At 44.9% G+C, this 27090-nt stretch overlaps 1 protein-coding gene across 1 annotated transcript in view; it reads right to left on the bottom strand.

Moving 5' to 3' along the window:
* Window positions 1-27090, bottom strand: part of LOC138260353 (cytosolic phospholipase A2 delta-like) — a 237588-nt gene that overhangs the window by 154072 nt on the left and 56426 nt on the right. The window contains exons 3-8 of the mRNA XM_069208771.1: window positions 24506-24642; window positions 18338-18469; window positions 15906-15946; window positions 13318-13360; window positions 12102-12165; window positions 4403-4572 (exon numbers count right to left, since the gene is read on the bottom strand). Of these exons, the coding sequence (XP_069064872.1) occupies window positions 4403-4572; window positions 12102-12165; window positions 13318-13360; window positions 15906-15946; window positions 18338-18469; window positions 24506-24642 (587 nt within the window). The remainder of the gene's footprint in view (window positions 1-4402; window positions 4573-12101; window positions 12166-13317; window positions 13361-15905; window positions 15947-18337; window positions 18470-24505; window positions 24643-27090) is intronic.

Here is a 27090-nt window from a genome sequence, read left to right as displayed (position 1 = left end):
TCTGCCAGAGTCACAATGCCTGTATCTTAAAATGAACCACCTTGATGGACTGATATAGAAACTGTGGGTCTGCTACCATTCCAAATGTTCCTGATAATTTGGGGTCTAGAAAGATGGATAGAATAGATGCTGGCTCCTCTCTCCCAATGTAGCACTGGAATGGTACTTTGATTTTTTTTCTTATAAATCCTGTATATCTTTCAGAAATGCCAATCTCTTCTCTGCATTCTTTGACCAAGGTACTGTCTTGAGTCCAGAATCTGGAAGGGTAGATGATCACCCTCATTGATCATCAGCAGGATTGACTCTTCCGAAAGTAGACCTTTCCCAATTTATCTGGAATAATCAGAACCAGACTCGAATATGAAGATTTAAAGGATTCTTGGCATAGTTAGGAACAAGGCTGCTAAGATGTAAAGTTTGTTTCTGTTTCTTCTTGATCACAAGAGAACCTGGTCCCTTGGTTTTCATCTCTTCCAAGTGAAATAAAATACTTGTGAATCTGGGTAGATTCTTTTAATCCTGTCCTTCTATTCCCTGAAAACCACATCCATCACATGAGTGTGTATCAGAAGATTTATCTCTGGGTTCTTTGGAACTGCCAACACAATGTGTCTGCTGAGGTAACCGGAAGCTCCGGTGTTGGAAACCACCTAGTTTTTGCAGATGTTTGGGAAAGAACAGTTGGTAATATAGCTTCACCTATATTTTTTTCTTTTTTTCCCTCTATGAATGCTTCTTATTCTAAACTGGCCCAACCAGACATAGAATTAACCTCTGGGGTTGCTGCTCCTTCAAGGCCTGTATTCTTCCTAGACTTCCATTTTAATGCAGGCTTCTATTATAATTCACCTCGATCTTTCCTCTTTATCCTGAAGGAGAAGGAGAGGTGGACTGGGATGGTGAGAAAGAGGAATCCTCTGAATGCAATAATTTTCTAGAATACTTTCCAATTAAAATGTGTGCCAAATATCACTTGCGAACCACAACAATGATTTTCAGCAATATTTACCCCCCAATTTCTGCCACAATTTTTTAAACACCAAGGACGCACTCAGCAGAACAAAACGTTTGCCATGTGCACTACTTTTGGATCAAGTGCGCATGCAGGAGACAAATGCACTATAGTGCTCCAATTAACACAGAAACAAAAACAACTTACAGATGTCAATAATTTTTCACCACAGGCAGCCAGCAGGTACTTCAATATCATTTGTTTCCGCCTGCAAATGACTCATCACCCAATGTTCATATGCCACAAAGCATATCAATGACTGCTGCAACCCATGATCCCACAGTAAAATGCAAAAAATAGGTAAATAGTTTGTTTGGGGATCAGTTCCTCATCTCCCCTTAAACTTAACCAAATATTCCTGAAAACCCTTTGCACCAAGCCCTGCAAGGAAGAAACAACACAGTGAACACCCTCGGAGACTCGAGCCTGGGAGGAGTCTCAGCATTTCCTATACTCCTAGTCCGAGTCAGAGGCAGGAAGAAAAGTAAATGAGGCAAGGGCAAGCATTGGCAAAACCAATAAGTTTCACCTGCGCGAGAGCTCTTGGCTTTCCCGATGTCTTTTAGTAATGTTGTAGAGCAGCATGGTGTAGGAAATGGCCTTTCTGCAGGGTCATCCCCAAACTTTTTGCCTTCCTCCTCCTCTTTTTCTGACCTCATTTTTGTTGGCTTAGGACTCTGTGCACTTTACCACTGCTAATCAGTGCTAAAGTGCATATGCTCTCTCCTTAAAACATGGTGACACTGGCTCATACCCAATTGGCGTATCTAATTTACTTGTAAGTCCCTACTCAAGTGCATTACATGTGCCCAGGACCTGTAAATTAAATGCTACTAGTGGGCTACTGCACTGGTTGTGCCACCCACATAAGTAGCCCCCTAACCATGTCTCAGCCTGCCACTGCAAGGCCTGTGTGTGCAGTTTCACCACCACTTCGGCTTGGCATTTAAAAGTAATTGCCAAGTCTTAAACTCCCCTTTTTCTACATATAAGTCACCCCTAAGGTTGGCCCTAGGGAGCCCATAGGGCTATGTAGTTGAAAGGCAGGACATGAACATGTGTGTTATATATGTCCTGGTAGTGTAAAACTCCTAAATTCGTTTTTACACTGCTGTGAGGCCTGCTCCTTTCATAGGACAGCATTAGGGCTACCCTCATATACTGTTTGAGTGGTAGATGCCAGAAACGACGCACAGCCTGCATTGCAGCAAGAAGATCACAGCACGCCGAACCGGACTGACGCAGCCCGGCTCCCGAGAGGAGATCGACACGGCACCAGCATTGCGACCGGAACTTCGACACACAGTCCAATAGATCGATGCATAGCTGAGCCGGAACGATACAGCCCGACTTCCTGCAAGAAGAATCGACGAAGCGCCTGCCGTGCAACACCCTGCATCGCCCACCAGATCGATGCAGCTCCTGTGACTTCGTCCTGCATGCCCAGGATTTATCCACATCGTCCCGGGGGCGTCCAAATACCCCGCAATCCGAAAAGGATCCGTCTTCGCACCTGATATTGATGCAAAGCCCTGACTGCGTGAAAAATATTGACGCATCTTCTGTGTGCGCCCGGAGAAACCGATGCACGCCTCCCTGTTTTCCACGCATCTCCTCCTCTGCGGCCCCCTGTGGATAATTTAGACCCAAAGCAGGTACTTTGTGCTTTCAAGAGACACTTACTGTTTTTAAGAACTTAAGACTCTTTTTATCTTCTCTAAAGTGATATTTCAATGTGTAATTATCAAATCTTGATTGTTTTGACCTGCATTTAACCAGAAAAATATTATATATTTTTCTAAATACTGTGTGGTGTATTTTTGTGGCGTTATACTGTGTTATTGCATATTTTACACATTGCCTTCTAAGTTAAGCCTGACTGCTCAGTGCAAAGCTACCAGAGGGTGGGCACAGGATAATTTGGTGTGTGACTTACCCTGACTAGAGTAAGAGTCCTTGCTTGGACAGGGGGTAACCTGACCGCCAACCAAAGACTCCATTTCTAACACATGGTTAAAAGTTTTTAAAAAGTTGTATGACACAGCCAGCCTTGGCTACATCATACACAATACAGTGGTGGTGGGCAACACAATTAACGGGAGGCATGGTGGTATGTAATGTGCAACACACATAACAAGTGGTACGGTGGGAGGGAGCGTGCAATGAAACAGTAAAAATACGAATCGTGGATGTGTCATAAAGTCTTTATTTCATTTGGAGGGAGGAAGCACAGACAACAAGAGGGTGAGGGGTGGAGAGGGCAACACCAACAATGGGATTGGAAATAAACAATGTGGACACAGCTGGGAGGGGAAGAAGCAACATGGAAATGGTTATCGGAAGGGAAGAAGCAATAAAGATAGAGGGCGGCAGGGGAAGAAGCAACACAGGCAACAGGAAGTGGGAGGAGAAGAAGCAACATAGAGAGCAGTGGTGAGAGGGGAAGGAGCAACAAGGACAATCGGTGATTGGAGGAGGAAGAAGCAACAAGGATACAGGGGGTGGAAAGTGACGAAGTAACACAGACAAGGACAATAGGGGAAGAAGAAAGAAAAGAAGAATCTCAATCACAGGGCAAACAGCGAAAGGACACCAACCAATATGAAGCAATCTGTACTTGGTCCATACTCCACACAAAAGAAGAGGAAGTGGAGCTGGCATGAGCTGGCCAATTAGAAAGCAGCAAATAAGAGTGATAATTAAGCCAACAAATGGTAACCAATAGACGGGCTCCAAACCCCTTCTAGTGTACAATATCTCTTGCCATCGTCAGGGCATGAGCACTGTTTTCAGCGACACCTAAAACGAACTATGTTCTGTTTGGCAAGTCCTTTATGGTGCCCAGGGTGGATGGGCAGAACTTGTTGTACAGCTTGTTTTTTGTTTTTCTATGTTTTATCAGCTAACTTCACAACTAATGCCTGGGACAAGGACGTAGGACATGAAGGTAAAATTAGACCTATTGTGACATCATTCACAAGATAGCCACATTATCCCTTTTAATTTACAAGGTTTCTAGGAGTATTGTTGTGTATTCCTATTTCTAACTATTTGAAGACAAAGCTGCATGTATAAGTGCATACATTGAGAAAATGTTACATTAGTGCAACTGCAATTAGTAACTTTTTTTCTTCACATATATATTTTTTTCTCATGAACAATACCCATACAGAACAGCCTTAGCAGATCTGGGGATGTTCCCTTCTGATGCAAATCATGGAAATGATCTTACTGTTGTGTTAAAAGGAGTAAGTAGTAGGGGATAGACAACTATTCAGTAGATTAAAATATATGTAATTGTATGTAGTGTGTTAGACATCCATTCAGTAGATTAAAGTAAATGTAATTGTATGTAGTGTGTGTGAACAAGAATAAAAAGAAACTCACAAGGGAAACGTCTGGTATGGGGATACCATCCACTGTGGCAGTGAGTTCTGGATCCCAGTTCTTGACAGTATGGAAGAGGAATGTGTCCACGGGTCGGGAAGTAGAGTGTAAGACTGTTTTTGCTTTCGGCTTATAGGACCCGGTCACATTCAGCACAAGCTCCTCGTTATCTATAGAAAGGAGAGAAAACACAGAGAGACCTTCTTAATAGATAAATAAGGAGTGTTAAAGGTCTGTGATCCAAATGTCAGATGTGTTCATCTGAGTGCTTCATATATACTGATTAGTTGCAGTTAGGTGATCCGTCCTTGTTGGTTCCTTGCTTACAGTTAGAGTACTTCCCGTTCCTTCAATGGGAAGAACCTAAAGGTCACAATACAGCCAGAACCTGCAAACATTGCTTTTGCACATCATTCAGTCAAATATAGTCACAACCAGGAATAAAGAGTCCATTGACCACCATTCTTAGTCTGTGAACACAAGAACAGAGAAGAGAGGAAAGTGTAAAACAAATAGCCCCATGTAACTTTGCAAGTCTTCTCCAGTCTATATGATGTACATCTGACATTTCTCATTTCCGTCCAACTGTTATGAGAAGGTGGAATACTGAACCAACACGTTTCCTCATTTGAGAAGAAACTTAATTTTTCTGCTTTTGGAATTGGCAGCTACATCCATCAGAACCAATGCTACAATTGTTCCTCTGTCCCCAATCTCAGATCCACCAAAGAAGCCTTGATATCTTTTATTACCCAGAATTCAGTTGGGCAGTCAGACAGGCTTCCGTCTTTCAGCGTTTAATGTGAAGCTTCCCACTGCATGCCTTTGGCATAGAATGGCTGTAGGAAAGTGCCACTGTTGGCATGGTTACCCCTTCCCCCCCACCCCACCCCAATGTTTGCCTGATATTGAAACCAACTTTGATTGAAAGTATGCTGAGATCCTGCTAACCAGGCTCCAGCACCAGTGTTCTTTCCCAAAGGCACACCCATGGAACACAAATAAGTCCCTTGTAAATGGTACCAAGGGGCCTGTGGCCAGGGAAGGTCCCCAAGGGCTGCAGCATGTATTATGCCACCCTGGGGGACCCCTCACCAAGCACATGCACACTGCCTTTGCAGCTTGTGTGCTGGTGGGGAGAAAAAGGCAAAGTCAACATGGCCCCTCTCTCAGGGTGCCATGCCCACAAACCACTGCCTGTGGTCTAGGTAATTCACCCCTCTAGCAAACCTTACAGCCCTAAGGCAGGGTGCACTATACCACAGGTTAGGGCATAGCTGCATGAGCAATATGCCCCTACAGTGTCTAAGTCCACCCTTAGACATTGTAAGTGCAGTGTAGCCATATTGAGTATATGGTCTGGGAGTCTGCCATTACGAACTCCACAGCTCCATAATGGCTTAACTGAATACTGGAAAGTTTGGTATCAAACTTGTCAGCACACTGAACCCACACTAATGCCATTGTGGGATTTATTGAGAAATGCACCCAGAGGGCATCTTAGAGATGCCCCCTGTATGTTAGCCAAACTGCGAGTGCAGGACTGACCGGTCTGTGCCAGCCTGCCAATTTCAGACAGGTTTCTGACTACACAGAGTGAGAGCCTTTGTGCTCTCTGTGGCCAGAAGCAAATCCTGTCCTGGGTGGAGGTGCTTCACACCTCCCCCCTGCAGGAACTACGACACCTGGTAATGAGCCTCAAAGGCTCAAGCCTTGGGTTACAGTGCCCCAGGGCACTCCAGCTAGAGGAGTTGCCTGCCCCCTGGATAAAGCCCCATTTTTGGTGGCAAGTCTGGTGGGAAAATCGGGAGGAGTGACCACCCTAGCTAGAAGCATGGTGTCCAGCGCTGAGGTGACCCCCCCTTCCTGTAGAATCCTCCAGCTTGGTTTGGAGGACAGGGACCAATAGGGTTAGGTTTGTATCCCCATCCCCAAAGGAAGTGGACACAAGATGGGTGTAGCCACCCTCAGGCACAGTAGCCATTGGCTACTCCCCTTTTACTCCTGTAAAGCCCCTAAATCCAGGATTTAAGGGCTTCCCTGAACCTGAGTCGTCAGATTCCTGGTAACCTGACAAGAAAGAAGGAGGACTGCTAAGCTGAACCCCCAGCAGAGAAGAAGAAAGGTGCAAACTGACTTGGCCACAGCCCTACCATCCTGTCTCCTGCTTCAAAGAACCTGCAACAAGAAGGCGACGCATCCTGTAGGACCCTTGACCTCTGCCAAGCTCCAGAGAACTGCCTTGCACCCCAGAGGACCAAGAACTCCTGAGGACAGCGGCCCTGTCCAAAAAGAAGCTAAACCAAAGGGCTCCAGGACCTCCTCGGATCTGCGAATCCTGACCACTATGCACCCGACACCCACGGCCGGTATCCAGGTGGCACAACCAGTTAGAGAGGATCCCTAGGTGATTCTGGGCAAGTACCCACCCTGTGTCGACCTCTCCTGCCCCACACAACGATGCCTGCAGTGTGAATCCAGAGTACCCCTCTGACTGCGAAAGCTCCGGACACAGATATTCGACACCTAAATGTACACTGCACATGCACCCCCCACCAGGCCTTGGAGAACCTGATCACTGGTGGAGCAATGTTCTGCACGCCGGCCCTCCTATTTATCCAGCCTGTGGTTTTCCTGAATCGACCCCTTGGACCCAGCCTGCAGCATCTAAGTGATCCCCGCCGTCCCCTCCTAGAAGAGCGTCAGGAGCCAGACACTCTGTTTGCACCCTGCATCCGGGCTGCCCCTGTGCCGTTGAGGGTGTGTGTTTGGTGCCTACTTATGGTCCCCCCGGTGCTCCTCTAAACCCCCAGGTCTGCCCTCCGAAGACACAGGTACTTACCTGCCAGCAGATCTGAAACCAAGTGCCCCCAGTCTCCATAGGAGCCCATGTTAAGTTTGGCTCAACTTTGACCTTTGCACCCGGCCGGCCCTGTGTTGCTGGTGGTGGGTGTTTGGGTTAACTTGAACCCCAACCTATGGACATCCTAGCCCCTGGAGACCGGAACTGTAAGTCAAGTACATACCTGTAAATCGTACTAACTTTTCTTCCCCCCAGGAACTGTTTTTGAAATTGCAGTCAACTTTTTATTGCAAAAACTGTATAACTGATCGATTTCAAACAAAGTATTGTTGATATATATGTGAAATACGAATCTATTGAAGTACTTATCTGCAACTTGAATCTTGTGGTTCAATAAGTAAATGAAGAAAATATATTTTTGCTATATAAAAACCATTGTTCTGGAGTTGTCATTGAGTGTGTACCTCTTCTATTGTCTGTGTGTACAACAAGTACTTTGCACTACCCTCTGATAAGCCTAGCTGCTCGTCCACACTACCTCAAAAGAGAGCATTTGTATTATCTACTTTAGCCTCTGTTAAGACTCTGGGGAACCCCTGGGCTCTGTGCACACAATATCTCATTTTAATATAGTATATGCAGAGCCAGCTTCCTACAATGGCAATCTCACAATCAGCATAAACATTGTGGGTTGCTTTGCTCCACCCTGCAGGTGTTGTACCTACACTTTGTTTAGGAGTGAATTCAAAACACGTACCTCCAGTTGAATTAATAAAGGGTATGGTTACAACCAAAGTTACAATGACCTTTCCTTCAAAGTATTGCTTGACAAGCATCATAACATAATAAAGAAGCCATCAGTAATAAACTAACTGGATCAATCCCTCCTGAAACATCTGTGGAAAGGTACTTGAGAATTGACCAGATCTTCTTTTAGGGACCTCCTTTCAGGCTGATGCTTTTACAGTCATGTTTGAGTGAAACTGACAACGTGGTCTTCAGCAACAAGCATCAATTACATTTAGTAAATATAATGGTTCCTGCCTCCAGTGGTAGACATAAATCTACAAAAATAAAATAAAAATACATGGTACTGCCTAGAAATTCTACAAAATGGTGAAGAATTTTATTTTCTCTTGAAGATTATCTCTCTATAATACTTCATACTATACTCCAACTTCAAAAAGACAGTGCATCAGTGGCGTAGCATGGGGGTGCAGGGGGGGCCGGCCGCACCGGGCGCAACATCTGGGGGGGGCGCGCTCGCACTCGCGAGTGCTAAAATCCACCGGTTAGGGGGCGCAAATTAATTGCCTTGCCCCGGGTGCTGACAACCCACGCTACGCCACTGCAGTGCATTGCTGACATTTTGTTGCTGAACAGCACATTGTGTAATTGATATTCAACCAGCATGGTGGGATTACAGATGCTTGCTCTGCAGACTGTACAACTCATTTTTGAGGTGCTGTGGGATAATGAGTACATGACATGCCTCTCTGAAGTGAATGACAGTAAAGTCCCTACTGCATGTTTGGGTTTTGTCCTCAAGCTGGAGTTGAGATCTACCTACAATTGCAGAGCAAACAGATCTGGAAATTACAAGAGTATGGGTGGTGTCCCAGCATAAACTTGATAACGTAGGATTGAGTAATGTGTGTGGGTAACCAATCCAGTAGCACCCAAACACAGACACCCACAAGACCCGTCACTATCCAGCCATAGTGTCACTGTGCTGGAGGTGGAGGAGGGGTTTGAGGATACGCAATTAAATTGTGTTTATTGGTCATTTTCAACAAAGCTTGATGGAGCTGCCTCACTTGTAGTATCTTGTGCTAGTTGTATTGAGTGACGTTTGTGCTATTGATAGAACAATGAAACTGTAAGTCCTCCCTTGAGGGGCTAGCACTTTTCACATGGCCCGCAGTACTTATTCACTTTGGTCTTCATGGAGGGAGGGGATATAGATGGTTCGTAGAATTACTCACTAAATTTCCTGCTGAGATGGCCAACAAATGTGCAAACATTTGCCAAGTATGACTATGATTTTGTGTGAAGGCACTCACTGTGGGTGAGAAAGTCAGACCATTATCGAGCCGACTAGATCCCTTATGCTTGCATGGGTGAGGACTGTTGTTCAAGCACTAAAATGTCTGATGAAACTTTAATCTCATAATTTCAGCCAAGTCTTTCTAGTAACTCTGTTCACATCCCCAAACTACCATGTATTTGCCTTCAGCCCGACAAGATCCCTCTCTGATAATGCAGGCTAATCACCGTCAGAGCAGTCTGAAAGCAAACTTATTAGGTGGCTGATGTAGAAACTGCCTATCAACTCTGTTGTGTGTATTCTTCCCTGAGCACACACAATAAGAAGTAGGCAACATGAACGTGTTGTAAGCTCCACAACAAGCTCTGTGGCAGGATAGCAGGAATTTGAGGAATATCTGGGAAGTACTAGTGTTCCAGGCAGGGTGTTCCCATGTAACATCCATGGATTTTGACACATTCCCAGATTAACAAGAGCTTGTAAACCCGGGAATGCTCCAAAAAGATATGCATCCCCAGGAGAGGCATAATGAGGAGAAATATCTTTATTTCTGCATTCTGTAGCACCCATAGGAAGAGGAAAAAGCCTTTGTGGATTGTTTTTGTGCAGGAAGGTGCCCTTTCTGGCAAAAAATAAACAATTCTGCATTCAACGCAGGCAGCCTTGCAACTCGAAGCATGGGTGCCTGCGTTGGCACCAGGCTGCCTAAAGGGCGGCAGCGCAGGGGAAAGGACACAAATGTGCAGTATTCTTTTAAATGGTGTGCATTCCTGTCCTTTCCCAGTGGTGCAGAGCAAGGTAAATTGCTGAGCTGCCATGCACCACAAAGCCCATAAATCTGGGCCTATATTTCCATGTGTAGCTCTTGTAAGAGCAATCTCTGATGGAAACCATAAATATGTGAATTCTGCCACCTCAATAGCTCATAGCATATCCCAATGCAGAGTTTGTGTTGCATAAATAAAAGTCTCTGTATCAGTGCCAGTGAAAGTAGAAGTGACAGTCACACGAAGGCCCTCATTACAAGTTGTGCAAAATAGGATTGGTTATTACCACACCCATTAAATCCTATTACCCCATGGGGAGACATTTATGGGTGTGACAATAACCCACCCTAGTTTGCACAACTTTTAACGAGGGCCTAAGCATGACTGGTCACTCATATTATTACGTTTGTAGGGCGCTTTGATGCCCCTCTGGTGGTAGCACACGTCAGCCACCTTGAGGAAATCCTGGCAGTGAAAGGGATTACTTAACTTTGGCCCCGGGTCCATAATAGGGAGTGGGCTCTGATCTGATCCTTGTGGCTACATGAACACTCCACCACCTTGCCATACCAGGAGTTCTCTCATGGCAAATTTCGGCATTTTATGCCTCCTGAAACTTACTAGAAGAAAACATAAAACAAAATCCTAATACATGTGGAATTTGCTATGAAAAACATTGATTTTGCATCTAAGGTAATTACAGCACCACGTAAATACCATACTGTCTATCGGCCCACTTATTACCTGAGCCTAAAAGGCTTCACTGTGGTGCATGAACAGGGAAAATTTTAAATTGGCAAATAAATTGAGAGGTAATCTCAGCTGAATGAAGCCACAAGTTACTCGATCTGCCGCGGCTTGATCATTGGAAGAATCTACTTGGATCTTCATTCTTCAATAAACGGAGTATCAACTACGTTGAGTAAAAGTAATTGTTCCTTCATCAAGAGCAAAGACATAAATCTATAGTGATAAACTAAAAATACATACTGCTACCTAGAAATACAACAAAATTGAACAATATAATTTTGTTTAGCTACAAAGATACTCTCTCTAAATATGTCACAAGATACTTCAAGAATAGTTCTAACATCAAGGAAAGTCTGTGCATTGCTGTCATCTAGTTGCTGCACATCAACTTGTGCAATTCCACTCAACTATCAATGAAAAAGTCTTAAAGGTGTACAAGGGTAGGTAGAGCGTTCCTCACAGATGGGGATAAAGCAGATGATGCAACTCTGTGAAAAGATCCTGCCACTAAAAACTCTTAATGAACTCTCTCAGTATCCTGTCTTTCCTGAGTACTTGAACCTCTAACCCAGGATGTTTCATATCCAGACTTTGGAGTTTTGCTCTCTCTGACACTAAAGTCTCCATCTGACCTTGTTCAGCCCAATGCCAGTCTCTGTAACATCTACATTGGCTTGTAGTTTAGAGCTAACAACTGGAGCCTCACTGTCTTGCTGGTGATGTAGAGTCTTATGTTTGAGCACAGCAGATCCATTTAGGTCTATTTCCATTTGAGAGATTTATTTATTTTTACAAAATTTTACAGTGTATTGTTTCCTACAAAAGTTGAATTGTGAAGAACTTATGTAGTCAGTCTTGCGTTATTTTTTATCTCTCTTCAATTTCACAACATCCTGGCTAAGCTACTGCTCATTTGTGTCACTGGTTGCTGGCGTTGCGCACCGCCACTCATCTTTGGAGATTAGGACGTATTTTACATCATCAGATTTTGACCCAGAGATCAGCAAATGAGGGAGAAAGGAGAAGGAAGATGAAGAAAGGAAAAGAAGGACAAATGGAGAAAGGTGGGGAGAAAAGAACCTGAAGGAGTGAGATAAAGAGACAGGAAGAGTAGGGTGGTGCAAGGATGAGATGTGAGGCAGAATCAAGACCAAGCAGTATTAGTATTTGAAAATTCTAGGATTTGGCAGTAATGGTGGAAAGCGCCTTAAAAAACACTGGACCACTAAGCTTATTTTACACATTAAGCACTAGAATAATCATGTGCAGGAGGGACATCATTAACGAATGCAGTCAACACTGAAAAGGACACCTTACAGTGTGCCAACTTACCACGGAAGATTTTGGCACTCTTCTCCTTGTCAATCTTAATTTCCAAACAAGAAAGTTCACGACACTACAAAGAGATAGTGTGCAAAAGATAAGAATCAATCTAATATTGATATTCAAGTCAACATTATATTCTATTATATTCTAGGCTTTTATAAAGCACATGGCTACCCAAGAAGGCCTCCCACCACTAAAGCAACAGAGCAGACCTTATTGCACCACATTTTGACATATAACCAGGCTTTCAACATCTTTCTGGAATATAATTAATGTTCAGTCGTGCAGATCCTAATGGGTAAGGAGTTCCAGAGTTTAGGGTCTGGTAAATTAACAATTGGCCACCACTTCTCGCATTCTGGGCCTTTGGAATCACCATCCATAATGAAGTTGCAGATCTTAAAATGCTTGTAGGAGTATGGAGTTGGGACAGAGGCTGTACCAAATGAGGGCCTCTTTTATGATACTCTCGAATTCAAAGGACTTTAATTTGGATCTTTTTTTAATGGGTAACCAGTACAATGAGGCCAGTGGACTAGAGACTGGGTGGTGTTTTGGAATCTTCGAAAGGAGACGGGCAGCAGTATTTTTCACTACCTGTAGTCTTTTAACCACATAAAGGGGGCACCTGAGGTAAAGGAAATTCCCGTAGTTAAGAGATCTACTGTCTTTCTAAGAATTCCCAAGATGCCACCACACCTTTCCTAGCATGAATATCAAAGGAAAGCTTGCTGTACAGCTAAATACCAAAGTTCTTTACCGCAGTAATACGTATGGGACGACTTCCTATGGAATCTGGTCAGTCAACCAGAGACCAGCAGTTAAAGTAATTGCCAACCAACATCACATCATATTTTTTCCCTACATTCATCGCAGTGTGCTCATCAGAGTGACTCTGCCTATGTTAGATGCAAGACAGGGGCGTAAATAACCGTAGGTGGGTGGAACTGCCTTCAGAAGTTGTTGGACAGTTTAATTTATTGAGTTTATATTCAATTTGTTATGTCATCAATTGGTGCTTGAGATGTTTCCTAGGGTTGGCCATTACGTCCAGTAATGAAAACTGTTAACTTTAAAAATAATTTTGAAGCTTGACAAGTGGTCCTCTGCTAGATGCACCACAAGACAGACACACACACACGTACAAGCACACGTGCATGCGCGCGCATACACTCACAGGCAAGCGTGAACATATCCACGCTATTGAAAATCAATAACTTACTACAAGTACTCCGTTCGTTGTGATTTTCTCGGGAGGATCAGTGCTGCAAGAAAAGAAAACGGAGAAAATCTTTTAGTGAAATTGTAAGTGCGTCAGCATGAAAATGTGCTCCAGCTGACCCAATAAACTCTTTGTGTCTGATTTTTATTAAAGTGCATGAATCTAGAGCCAGAGATTTGCAACCTCATATAAGTGTCGATTTGAGATTTGTAGGAATTCACAAGGATTTTCCAGAATAATCCAGCAAACATTTTATAGTTACTGGTTTCCATGCTTTTTCCTTGAAAACCTTTGTCAATTTTTAGGGTTGAGCGCGCAAGCACTCTAGCCTGCTTTAGTCTCTCTGTGGGTTTTTAACCATGCCCACCACACACCCATCGGTTTGGTTGGTTCGTGGGCTTGCCTGTTAAAATTCACTTGATTTCATTAGTGAAAGGCATGCATAGGTCATGCCTTTTCCGGTGTTTAGCCCTCCTCGAGCGCACCAACCAACTACTGAAAACATATGAGGCTCCATGTTTTCGGCATGGCTTCTAGACTGCTTTTTCTTTTCATTTTCTATGCAGTGCGATCTCGCTTGGCAGTAGTCGAGCGCTTTGCTTGACATCAACCCTGTTACATGGATAATTGCATACCTGCCAATAGGTTTGACTGCAAGTGAACTTCTGTTTCCTTTTCTGTCTCTTCTTCATGCTTCCCGCTCATGCCGTGGCGCTTCGAATTGGCTCGCTTATGTGAAACGGTTTTACTTTTCATTTTCAATTTATGTGGCAAGAAAAGTCCGGTTAGGACTTTAAAATGTTAATAGCTCTAAGTCAAGCAAATGAGAGACCCATTGTATTGCAAATGCTTGTTGCAATTGCAACTACGCTGAGGTATTTCTGCATGCACATTGTGCACAGTGCACAATTACATAGCCCACATTTACAAAGGTAATGCTATTGATGTTCAATGTCAGCTTTTTTTCTCTTTTTCTCCATGTGAAAATATGTTTTTTACTGTCGAGCAACCCCATCCTTTACACCCCACCCAGTTTCCGGGTGTTCTTTTCCAATACAGACCAAAGAAATTGATTTATTCCTGCAGTAACATCCAGTGTTGGAAAAGGCCACAAAAATATTGAGAAAGGCCACTAACTCTGGAATTTGTGACTGTTTCCAGACTCTGCACAGAGTTCATGCTTTCAGACATTCTCTTCTTGCATGTTGTCTGGTTCAGAGAGGATTGGCTTGGCAGTTCAGACTGGACTGTTCCTACTGGAGCAGGACCAAAGTTGGTTTGCATGGCTGAGTCTAATCTGAGGTGGCATGTTGGGCAAAAACAACAATGGACGGGCATGTGGCTTAAGTAATTAGCAGTGGGTAAGATTAAGTCAGCAATTCCACCTATCACTTTGTTTAGTCTTTAGAATCAGTGTGTTTTATTTGATGTACTTATTTTCCTGACATTTTAACTGCAGTGCTTAATTTGTAGATAAAAACGTGTTGGTGCCCAAAGCTCTCCTCTGAAACACGTGGCTGCTTCAATTGACCGTGCGAGCAGAGAACACTGTGAAAGCGTAATCCCGAAGCCATCTCGGACCTCTTTACCCATTTACAGCCACTCCCTGCACCTTCAGCTCATTCTTACAGCTTTCTGCTTTTTCCCTTTATGACGCTTTTTAGCTTTTCTCTTCCTCCATCTTTCCCAAATTTCTCTTTTGCGCTCAGTAAATGCTTGAGGCAGAAAAATAAGTGCAAGTGCCAACACCGGAAACCCCCAACACAAATTAAGCACTGGTTAACTGATAAGTTAGATGTTTTAATTTAAGAAACACATCCTGTTTATCTTCATGGTTGGCTGGAGGTATTCACTAAATCACACTTGCAAATTCATTTGTTTTACTTTACTTTCTTGATAACATGTTGTTGAATGTTACCAAAGATTTATTATAGCTGCATCGAAACATTATCATAAGTATTAGCTATCCAATATATTGCCTAGTGCGCTTTGTTAGCTCATCCTTTACAATGTACTTGATCCCAGCGTCCATATTATGAAAGCTCAGGAGCAAAGCTGTCAAATATAATCAAACACTTACCAGAACAAAAAGATGGACCTGTTACCATTGCCTTTGCGTGTTTAGGGAAAGCGAACCCTACTGGCTTTGTCTAATTCTGACTTTACCTCACTGGAATGATTTCACAGCTCGCCCAGGGAGACAAGAATGTTAAACTATGCTCAAAATGTTTTGCTCCTTTTCAGTGTTACAGACATATGCGGCATGAGTAGTTATTACCAATTTATAAGGAAGAAAGCATGGTCGTTTTAATGTAAGAGTCACAGTCACAGAAGGACACAGAAGGGACAGTCACAAAAGGACATGATGCGTAGAAAGTTGAAACCTTTTGGATTCTACGATATTCACCGCTCTAGTTTCATGGCGGTAAGTAAAAACATTACATTAAACAAACATTTCTGACTGGTTGTCCTCCAGAATGATGAAGTGTGGCATTTCGGTTACATATTGCATCAATTTTTTCATGTTTTCACAGATTACTTTGTGGTTGCTACAACTTGGAAACGTTTAGTGTTTCTTCGGTACTCACGTTTCTGTCATTCTGAATTCGAGCTCCAGTTCCTCTTTTCCCTGCCAGGACAAAAAGATAAGGATTACTAGACGCCTCAGATTGTCACCAAGAGTACTCACACCAAAAGTCTATCTACAGAATGCGCATGAGGTTTTAGTTTCATTTTCAAGAATACAAACACGTTAGTGACAGATGACTATCTAAACAGGGGCACCATGCTAAGGAATGTTTCTCACAAAAAAAAAAAAAATTGACATAGGGACTCTGTTTCTATGTTGGTTCTCACCGCTCTCACCCTAGGCACTTAAAACAGCTTGCAGCATGGGCGTCCGCAGAAATTGTTTCAGGGGGGAGGGGCACCCGCCGTGACCCGTCCACCGCGGTCCGCGGAATCCCAGACTTTTTGGTGGGGGCCGCGGCCATACTAGTGCAGGCAGCTTAACACTCTGGCGGCTGTAGCGTTACACTGCACTGTGAGCCTGCACACCAGGCTGCACCTAAATCTGCAGGGGGTGGTGGGGAAGGCTAGCTGGATGCATTTGATGCCTAGACCACTCTGGAATCAAGTGCTTAATTTGGATCAATGCTTGCTGGCACTCAACACCGGCACTTATTTCTAAACACTAAGAGGGTCATTTTGACCCCGGGGAAAGGTGATAATGTGGCGGTAGTACCGCCAACAGGTTGGCGGTACTTACCGCCACATCATGACTGTGGCGGTCCCGCAACGGTAATACCGCCACGCTGGATGCAGCCTGCAGCCTGGCGGTCCTGGCGGTTCTAATCCGCCAGGGCAGCGCTGCTTATTACGAGTCCCCATCCGCCAGCCTGTCCATGGTGGTAAACACCGCCATGGAAGGGCTAGCAGTATAGGTGAATCGGGGGGCCCCCATGCACAGCCCCACACTCCACTGCCGGAATTACTGGCAGTGGAGTGTGCGACAGGTGCTGCACCGACGCACATCAACATTGTCGCTGGCTCCATTAAAAGCCAGCTTCAATGTTGTGGTGACTTTTCCACTGGGCCAGCGGGAGGAAACACTGTTTCCGTCCGCTGCCCCAACAGAAATGTCATAGGGGGTTATTCTAACTTTGGAGGAGGTGTTAATCCGTCCCAAAATTGACGGAAAAGTGACGGATTTACCACCAGCCGTATTACGAGTCCATTATATCCTATGGAACTCGTAATACGGCTGGTGGTATATCCGTCACTTTACCGTCACTTTTGGGACGGATTAACACTCCTCCAAAGTTAGAATAACCCCCATAATGTGGTGCCAAACATACCGCCAGCACTGGCGGTATGTTGGCGCCCACCGCTTTGCCGGTCTTTTAAAAAAAACACCAAAGTCGTAATGAGAGCCTAAAACTTAATTATCACAGCCCACCACATTAGGGCGCTGTCTGTCTGTTTGTAAACTCAGCAGTGTGTCTTACAGTTCTATGTAGTATAAAAACATAATGAAACCAACACGTTTAGCCCACCCTTACAGCTTGAGGTGGGATGCACAATCGGTATGAGTGTGATGGTTGGTGGGTAGCACTGGGAAGTGTCATAGCTGCATAGCAGGACGGCGGTATGAGCTGCGACAGACTCCAGAGAAATACCTTGGGTCATGGAACTTTCTTATTTACAAATTAAGCACTGCTGGCGACTCCACATTCACAATTACACATAAGGGTGTTCTGCAAGCTGTGTGAAGCGTCAGATAAAGGACAGTCTATTTACATGAAAAGAAAGAAAAAGGGAGAACCACCCAACAAGAGGATTTATTTTTCTGTGGCAGGGAAGAAGCGAGGACGGATTCAATGAAATTAACTTTGAGGCAAAATGAGCCTGCTCCACGTTTCATTACATAAGTTGTATACGGATATACATCTGGATGCACTACTCTTAACTGCTTATTGAAACTTTTTCACAATTAACAACATAATTAACAAGGTTTGTCCTATTTCCTTTTTTAAAGAAGGTTACTCCTTGAGAGGGCTTTCTTTTCAACACTCTTTAGTACACCAGTTACTTGATTTAGGAGGAAGATTTGTGTTTAGCAATGGTTACACGATTCATTTATTCTAATTTTGCCCGGTGCAAAAACATTTCTATACAGTATAATAGCCTGGAGCAAAGTTTGTTTTCTGCATTCCCCAGGGTACAGGCAGCAAAATAGCACAAAATATATTTGCCCTGTTTTGCACCAAGTACAAGTTGTTTTAATATGGCCCCAGCTACATGTTATTTTCTATATAGACAACTTCACCTGTTTGCCTCAACACTTATTTTCTGCCAAACTAGAGCTTGGTGGATCACCAGAGCCATCAACCAAAGGCAATTCAATTCCAAAGGTGAAAGCAATAGAGAAATGCATACATAATCATAAAGAATGCTAATCGATAACCACAAGCAGTTACGAGACTTAGTCCAATGCCTTGTATACAGTAACAGTTCTCACCTCTGGATTCAGGGAAAAACTCTTGGTGATGCTCTCCTCAAACGGGAGTTTACCCACGTCAAAGTAGACAGTGTAGAGGTGGTCGTCCTTTGTTATCAAATCTTCATCCATGAGTGACATGTGCAGGATGTTCTAATGAGAGACAGAAGAGCATAGTAAGTAGAGCTGGTAATTCTATGGGCGCCATTGAGGGGTGGCCATGGGTAGCATGTGTCTACTTGAAACCCTGTCGGCCGCTTTCGAACCGCTGGGATTTAACCATAACCCTCAGTTGTTAAGGTTTTTCTAGCTAGATGGTTTGCGTCCTTTATCATTCACTGTGGTTTAACATGCTGCAGCCTTCATATTCAATAAGGATTGTTTAAACAATATCCACCATTTCAGCATCCGAAGCCATGCTCACATGACGTCACTTCCTGTGATGTCATCAAGGTGAAAGGGCTTCTCACATCCACTGCCCTACAATTTTAATGAAATGGCGTCGAGCGTGTGTTCAGCGAGTGGCAAATCTCATCCATTGCACTGAGCTCATTCATGAAAATACAAGGGAAAGATACATATGGTTATAAGACACCTGATAATACAGGATTAGCCAGAGCTAAATGTTTTAGTTATTGGGATATTTGTATGGAGCTATCTGCAAAAAGGAAAAATAACTTTTGAGAAGGACCGTAAAGTGTCACCCGGTTTGGGAGGTCAGAGAAATCAAGCTCTGCAGAAGGACGTCAGTGGAGCGAGCTTTGGAATGGCCTCATCGCAGAGAGCTTTAGAATGGCCTCATCACAGAGAACTTTGGAATGGCCTCATCATGGAGAGCTTTGACTTAGGGAGTTTCGGAATCGTCTCATGAAGGGGAGCTTTAGAATGGCCTTGTACTTATTGGCCTTCTCATGAGCAGCTTTGGAATGGTCTCATGAAGGGAGCTTTGGAATGGTCTGATTATAAGAGGGAGCTGGCTGTAGAGCAGTGGGCAAGAAGGGAATTTTTAGAAACATTTAACAAAATGTTCCCCTCAGAAAACTAGGTTCAGGTATACAACATAAAGTGGTGCAGTAATATCACATTATGGAGGTCATTCTGACCCCGGCGGGCGGCGGTTGCCGCCCGCCAGGCGGGAACCGCCATTCGGCCGCCCCGCGGTCAAAAGACCGCTGGGGCTATTCCAACTTTCCCGCTGGGCCAGCGGGCGCTACCTAAGGTAGCGCCCGCCTGACCAGCGGGAAAGGGCCCTGCAACACAGAAGCCGGCTCCGAATTGAGCCGGCGGTGTTGCAGGTGTGCGACGGGTGCAGTTGCACCCGTCGCGCTTTTCACTGTCTGCATAGCAGACAGTGAAAAGCAGGCTGGGCCCTGTTTGAGGCCCCCTGCACTGCCCATGCCAGTGGCATGGGCAGTGCAGGGTCCCCCAGGGGCCCCAGGACACCCGTTCCCACCATCCTGTTCCTGGCGGTAAAAACCGCCAGAAACAGGCTGGCGGGAAGGGGGTCAGAATCCCCATGGCAGCGCTGCTTGCAGCGCCACCATGGCGGATTTGGGCAACCGGGGGAAATCCGGCGGGAATCCGCCGGACCCGGTTTTCTGACCGCGGCTTTACCGCCGCGGTCAGAATGGCCCAGGAAGCACCGCCAGCCTGTTGGCGGTGCTTCCGTCGTCCCCGGCCCTGGCGGTCTTTAACCGCCAGGGTCGGAATGAGGGCCTTTATGATTGATGTACCATGCGGGGTTACCACCAGCAAATGATTTGTGGTAACTACTTGGGGGAAAGTGTAGAAAAACACCTAATAACGTTCTTAACTTCATATATATATATATACATATAAACCTAAATCTGGGTTTCGTAAAGCACCAAACAAAGCCACTAACAGTTTTGGAAAAGGGTTACTTCCACCAGATTTACAACAGCATGAGGAATTTCGTGAGAAGAAAGAACCGAGGCTAGACAGCAAGTGAGAAGCTATTACAGGAGCCTCTGCTGGTGAAAATGAAGCAGCGTAGTAAGAACTTGACAATTGCCTGTGGAAGGTAACCTGAGATCTTCTGAATATTGTCAGGATGAAGGACAGAAGTATACGTTGTGAATACGATATTACCAAACATGGAGGCAGAAGAAGCATGAGGGCCACAGAGGCAGAAGAAGCGAAGAATGGAAATAGATAAGGGTGGTGGAATGGAAGGGTCGGTGAAGGGAAGGTGAAGACTAATGAAATGGGGAATTGCGGTAGACCCAAAAACAGAAGAGACAAACAATGCAAGGGTGGGGGTGTGAAGAGACCTGTGTATGGAAGGTAGAGTGCCGGTAGCAGTCAGCTCAGGTAGAGCCTAGGAGAGCAGAAGGAAGTGGGACTCATTCAGGAAGATCATCTATGAAAGAATGATATCAATTATGGTAGAGTGATCATGAGTGTGGGCTAATCCAAGATGACATAATAGCATCAGGAGCATGCACCCTCTAGATCAAAATAAATTCGTGGACCACAATGAAAGGCTTTAGAATCAAAACAGTTATTTCAGGTTGCCCTGAATTGTTTGTGAAAGTCAGCAGTGAATCATTGGGCAGCATCTATGGTGCTGCAACAGTACTATGCCTGGGAGCTGTGGTTAGCATTCCTTTCCATCAGTTTTTGAGACCAGATAAGATCAGTCGAACAGCTCTCTGGGAAAGAAATCTCCTTCTTCCGAGGTATTCTCTGGGCTCTGCAGCATCTCTAGGTATTGGCAGCAAAATAAGCTATAATAATTTAATTTTCACTACTGTCCCTCTGTGAAATGGAAGTCTATGACTTGACTGCACCTTGAAATCTTAAACCAGCAATGCCTCTGGGCTGTGGGTGATTTTAAGAGGAGGAGACTTCTTGAAGTTCAGTAATACATAACTGACTTTGTAAAATGTTCTTTTGAGGTTTATTTCTATTAAACCATGTTTCAGGTTATATTTTAAGATACCTCATGCGCCCTGGAGAGCTGACCGGTCCCAATGGAGTATACATATGTTGCTAGTATGGCCTCTGAATCAGTGTGGTACCAGCATAGTGTAGTCAGAATATAGTATGGAACAAGTAATGTGTCCTAAATGTCATTTACCGAAATAGCACCCAACATAAGTAAAAAATAGAAAATCTCCAAACCCCTGGACAATGTTTTTGTAAACGATATCGGGGAACAATATTTATGTCAGACTGCGCTCTGTCTATATTACTCTGACGTACAGACTTCTGAGTCATTCTTGGTGAAGTCAAAAACAATTCCAAACTCCTCCAGAGTACACGTTCAGTCCATTTTAAAGGTGTACTGGACATTTTCAATATTCCCAGGATGTCCGCAGATGTCCTCTAGAGCAAACTTGAGCTACGTAAATGATGCAAGGACGCCCAGTTAATCAATTATTAGTTGTTTTGTGACACACAATGTTCCCACCAGTGGCACTTGATGCCTGGACCTGTCATTCCTGCACTAATTCAATTGATTCAATCTTATCCAGTGCTTAATTTGTAAGTCAGTGCTGGTGCCCAAAGTTCTGATCAGATGCCCTCGCACAGTGCTACTAAATGTAGGTGTGCCAACAGAGTAAACGTGAATCCACTTAATGCCTCTTTAATGCATAACCAGACACTCCCTGTTCCTTTCTCTCTCTTGCAGGTCCCTGCTTTCTCCCTCTATGATGTTTTTTCCGTCTTCCGCTTCCTTCTTCTTTCCCGTGTGTTTGTTTTTCCCTCTTGGTCAATGTCTGATGTGGAAAAATAAGTGTCGTCTGAGTGCCGGTGGGCCCCACTGGCAACCACAGGCTCAAAGTAAGTGCTGATCAGATCAGTATCTTTGAAATTCCATCACAAGATGCAACCCGTTTAGCACCCTGGAGTTCCTGCACAAGAGCCTCTTGCTTCTTAATGTCCATATCATTCGTGCATTGCAGTGCCATTCCAACAGTAACACCAGGGAGAGTGCTGCCACCTGCATCATGTTTGCCAACCAGTTAGTCTATCATTGGGTTGGTCACACACCTGAGAACTTGACCCTCCTGTCTGCAGGGACATGGGACACAAACTTAAGATGTTTTGTGTCGCGCACAGGCAACTGTATTTATTCTATAGCTCCTAAATACACAAACAAATGCCCGAACCAAAAGGATATTGATACTACTAACTAGATTCAGGCTAGGTTTTGTGAGACGGTGCCTCAGTTTTACTCCTTGGCCAATTTGATTCAACTAATGTTTCAATTGCCCAGTCAACGAATCTTCTCCTCAGAGTTTGCTACATTTTTTTTTTCATTCAGTTGTATTGTCTACACTAAGACGTTTTTAATTCCAGATTAAGGCAAGTGGAACTAGGAGATATAGGGGGTCATTTTGACCTCAGAGGTCTTTTTCCAAGACCGCCGAGGGACCGCCGTGCGGAAGACCGCCAGTGGTGGCGGTTTGCCACTCAGTGTATTATGACCGTTGGCAGCTCTCCGTCCTTTTTCGGACGGAGAGCCGCCAACAGCCATACTGGCGGGCGGCGGGGAAGTGGAGGTTGCTCCACCTCCACCTCCCCATCAACAGAACACCGCCCAGCGAATCACGTCCTGTGATTCGGCGTGGCGTTGTTCTGTTGACGGTGTGGTGTCGGTGGAGCAGCCCCCATGGATCCCGTCCCCTCCCAGAGGATCGACAGACCAGGTAAGTTGATCGTCCGTTAGGGCAGGGAGGTGGGAGGGTGTTGTGTGTTGTGTGGGTGCATGGGGGTGTGCGTGTGTGTATGTAGTGGGGGTGTGTGAGTGCGTGTATGCTTGCGGTGGTGTTGTGATGTTGGGAATGAGTGCGTGTATGACTGTAGGTATGTCTATATGGTTGTGTGCTTGTATGTTTGAATGTGGGTGTGCGTGTCTGTGTGTGTGGATGTTGGCATGTATGTCGGTGTGTGTGCGTGTATGTGTGTTGGTGGTGCCTGCGTGCGTGTCATGTGTGTATGAGTGATGTTATGTTGGAGGTCGGGGTGGGGAGGGGGGTCCTGCCACCTTTGGGGGTTGGCAGGGGTGGTGGGGGGGTAGGGGAGGGAGTCGGGTGGGGGGTGGGGGAGACCCCTATCAGTGCCAGGGAAGGAATTCCCTGGCACTGATAGTGCTTACCGCCATGGATTTCATGGCGGTTCCAAACCGCATGAAATCCATGGCGGTCAGCCGGGTCAAAATACCACCGGCGGTATAGTGACGACCGCCGGGCTGGAGACCCTGGTCTCCAGCCCAGCGGTCATCTCCGCCCTGGCGGGCGGAACGGAGAACCGGCGGATGACCATGGCGGTAACCGCCATGGTCATAATTCCAAAAAAAAGACCGCCAGCCTGTTGGCGATCTTACCGACGCTTCTCCGCCTTCCTCCAGGGTCGTAATGACCCCCATAGTGTCAAGTTTCAACAACTAAATTCCCCTTCACTGTGCAAATAGTTGCACTTTTTAAAAACGTGTTACTGCCAAATGAAATACATGTTAGTTTAATTACTAGCATTTAGCCCCTTGGGGTCTATTTGAAGCTGCTCATGTTATTTTGGATACATTTCAAGGTGTTTTTTTTTTTTAATTGGTGGAATGTGTTAACCTCTGTTATTCTACAAATGCACTTTATTTGTCTTTTTTTCCAAGCTGGAAGCAGGGTTTCGATCAGTTCAGGCAGCGATTTATTATGCTGCTGGACTAATGAGATTTCTCATAAATTACCCCTTTAAAGTGCCTATGCTCTGCTTTGTTGTATTTACATGTCCTTGTTTTTATGTCATAGGTTGCACAGTGGAATGAGTTGAGGATATTCTTGAAGTTATTGTGACGCACTTTTATGGGTGCTCTTTTACCTGAAATAAAGTTTTTGATTCACTGATTGACTGATATTACTAACTCATTTAATAAGCATTTAAGAAATACAAACTAAACTTATGCTAGTGGATACCACATCCAATGCCTACTTACAAACTAGCACTGTCACTGGAAACGGGACTCATGATTCAGCTCCTGGAATCAGCGAGTAACCAGAAAAGTACAGGCTTAGTACTTTCCGAAAACCCATCCTTCTAAGTGTCCATATACAGATACCACTGCGTTAGGTATTAGTAACATCTGCTACTTATAGCTCTACAAGGCCAGTGTCTGTGGCAGGGATTTAGAGGTACCAGGTATATTTATTGTTGCTTATGGTGGCCTACCTTGATGTGGCTGTAGATGGTGAACTGGAAGGACTCTCCCCAGAAGGGGCCGGTGCTGTTCGAGACGGTCTTTGTGATGAATTTTCGGTCTGTTGCAGACGGCATGGACAGGCACACAAAGCAGTCAGCTCCTGTGACTGAACGAGAAGATGACAACTATTGTGATCATGGTGGCGAATGGTATTCATTGTGGTAAATATGCTGTCTTTGACATAATGAAGTGTGTCACAATGATAAAAGTTAGAGAATTATGCATTTGTAGTGTTCTGTTCTTGCAAATGACAAAATGCTACATTAGGAAAAACCTAGTGATGATCCCATCTCCAGTTCCCACTACTGCCCCACTGTCAACAACCACCTTTTCAGCCTCAGAATGAACCAAGTAATATGTTGTTCCTCTGCTACTGGTGTAATGTAGACCCCTTTAGCCCCTGTGGAATGGGGAATCCATAAAATCTAAAGCCTATGGATATAAGTGACATATAGGAGCCTTGGAGGCTCTCATCAGCTTCTGTAGGTGGGCCCCATCATTTAGTGTCATGCCACTACACTATGCGCATATTTACCCCCCTTCATGCTGGTTTCTTACATCTCAATTCTACTGAGACTGTCTCTTCTCAGGCGCCTGATTACATTGCATCCACTCAAAGTACCCGTCTATTCTCTAATCTCATCCTGCTTGACCTCCCAGCAGGATTCAATAATATTGATCATGCAGACATCTAATTTTCTCTCCTGGTCCATGTACATCTCACACTCTCCGTCTTACATTTTGTCCCTCGGCTTCTATGGCCTCACTGTTGATGACACTACAATATTCTTCTTATCTACATCAGGCCCACCACAAGTCCTCCCTCTGGGGCAGCCCAGGAGCTATAAGCCAATGGAGAACTCTTTAGTCACTTCTGTTGAACTCTTCAAACTGAAATACTTTACATGCCTTGTTCTGCAGGACCATATCATTTACACCTGACTCACTCGTCCTCTGTGTCTGGAAACGTTCATCTCCACCGCTGTTAGGGTTGCAACATGCTGGTGCTGAACGCACCCAACTTGTATCCCATTTTCCCCTACCACTTGCCCAAGGCCTAATTAATTCTCCAAGTATCAGTAAAATATGTTTCTATAATAGTCTACAGACCAGCCTACCCCATGGAATCTTCTATCTCTGAATGAAGTTATTACTTTTGCGATAAAAACTGATTTTAACCTTCTCAGAAAACCTCCACTTCCTGGACAGATTTATGCCAAAAAATGAGACCTCTACAATGAACAGCTTTAGTTGTCAAGATAATACACGGACCTGCCTCAATATATTCTTCTTGTGTACAATGAGTCTCTACACTCCTGCACAAAGATTACTTACTGCTGACTGTAATTTATTGCCAACTCCCAAGCAATCCTGTGCTACAGCCAAATACTGATCCTTCAGCCCCTTGGCCCTCTATGCTAGAACGTGACTCCTGATACACTCTTGGTATTCATCCTAAGTTCCACTTTTCCACACTTTTAGAAAACATACCTCCAATAACCAGGAGCGGCTCGCAGGGCTTTAAAGCGGTGGGGCGGCGTGTGCAGCGGGTGAGGAGGGAAATTAATTTAACTAAAAAAATACACTTACCTTCACGCGCTGCCACCACCACGCCGCTCCTCTCAGGCAGGCTGCAGGCACAGGCTCCCAGCCTGCCCTGCGGCCAATCCTGACCGTGCTCAGAGCAGCGTTAGGATTGGCTGGGAGCACCCAGCCAGGGTGCTCCCGGGCAGACTGGGAGCCTGTGCCTGCTCTCTTCAGCCCAGCAACACAGTACCAGGCTGGAGAGAGCAAAGTGCGCATGTGTGTTTGGCTGGCCCGAGACGGCCGGCCAAACACACATGCGCACTGAATGGAGTGCTCTGTGCACTTCCTTCCATGGCTGTTATCCCCAATGCCCCGCCCCTTTTACTACAAAATGATAACAAACATAGTTTATCATCATCTTGGAGTAAAAGGTTTGCTGCTGGGGGGGAATGGGGGCGACGCTCCTCCGCCATAGCGGAGGAGCCGCCACTGCTAATAACTGAGAAATAGACTCAATAAGCAATTGAGACAGGTCGTCTGGGCATTGATAGGCTTTTGATCTGATGCCCTCCTGACATTATGTGATGCCCTCCTGGCATCACTAAAAAGTTTCATAGCACTCTATCAGAGTGAACGGCACTGCCTGTGGTGTGCTTTGTGGTTATTAGACCAAACAGCTCGCCTTGTTTGAGTATCGACTGTCAATGCTGACAATCATGTTAGGGAGAGGATGGTCTACAGACCCTAGTGCAAGAAGCTCACCTGTTTTGCTAGACAGGAATGTGCATCCTTGTGCATTTTCCTTATAGGTCGCAGGGCCTACTCAATCTCATTGGTCCTGAAGTAGGAAGGGTGCTTGAAAAGGCCAGGGGTTCTTTGGGACTGTAGTTGTTACTTCAGCCTAAACCCATTTGCTTCCTGGTTTAATTTGTGTTGCTGTACTTGATGCCCCTACAAACCCAGAATGCATCTTTATGTTCATTACCAGTTGTTTTTTGTTGACCAACTCAATGGTACTCACTTTATC

The sequence above is a fragment of the Pleurodeles waltl genome, chromosome 9, assembly GCF_031143425.1.
Source record: "Pleurodeles waltl isolate 20211129_DDA chromosome 9, aPleWal1.hap1.20221129, whole genome shotgun sequence".
NCBI classification, from domain to species: Eukaryota; Metazoa; Chordata; class Amphibia; order Caudata; family Salamandridae; genus Pleurodeles; species Pleurodeles waltl.
This window is presented reverse-complemented; position numbering and strand designations above follow the sequence as displayed.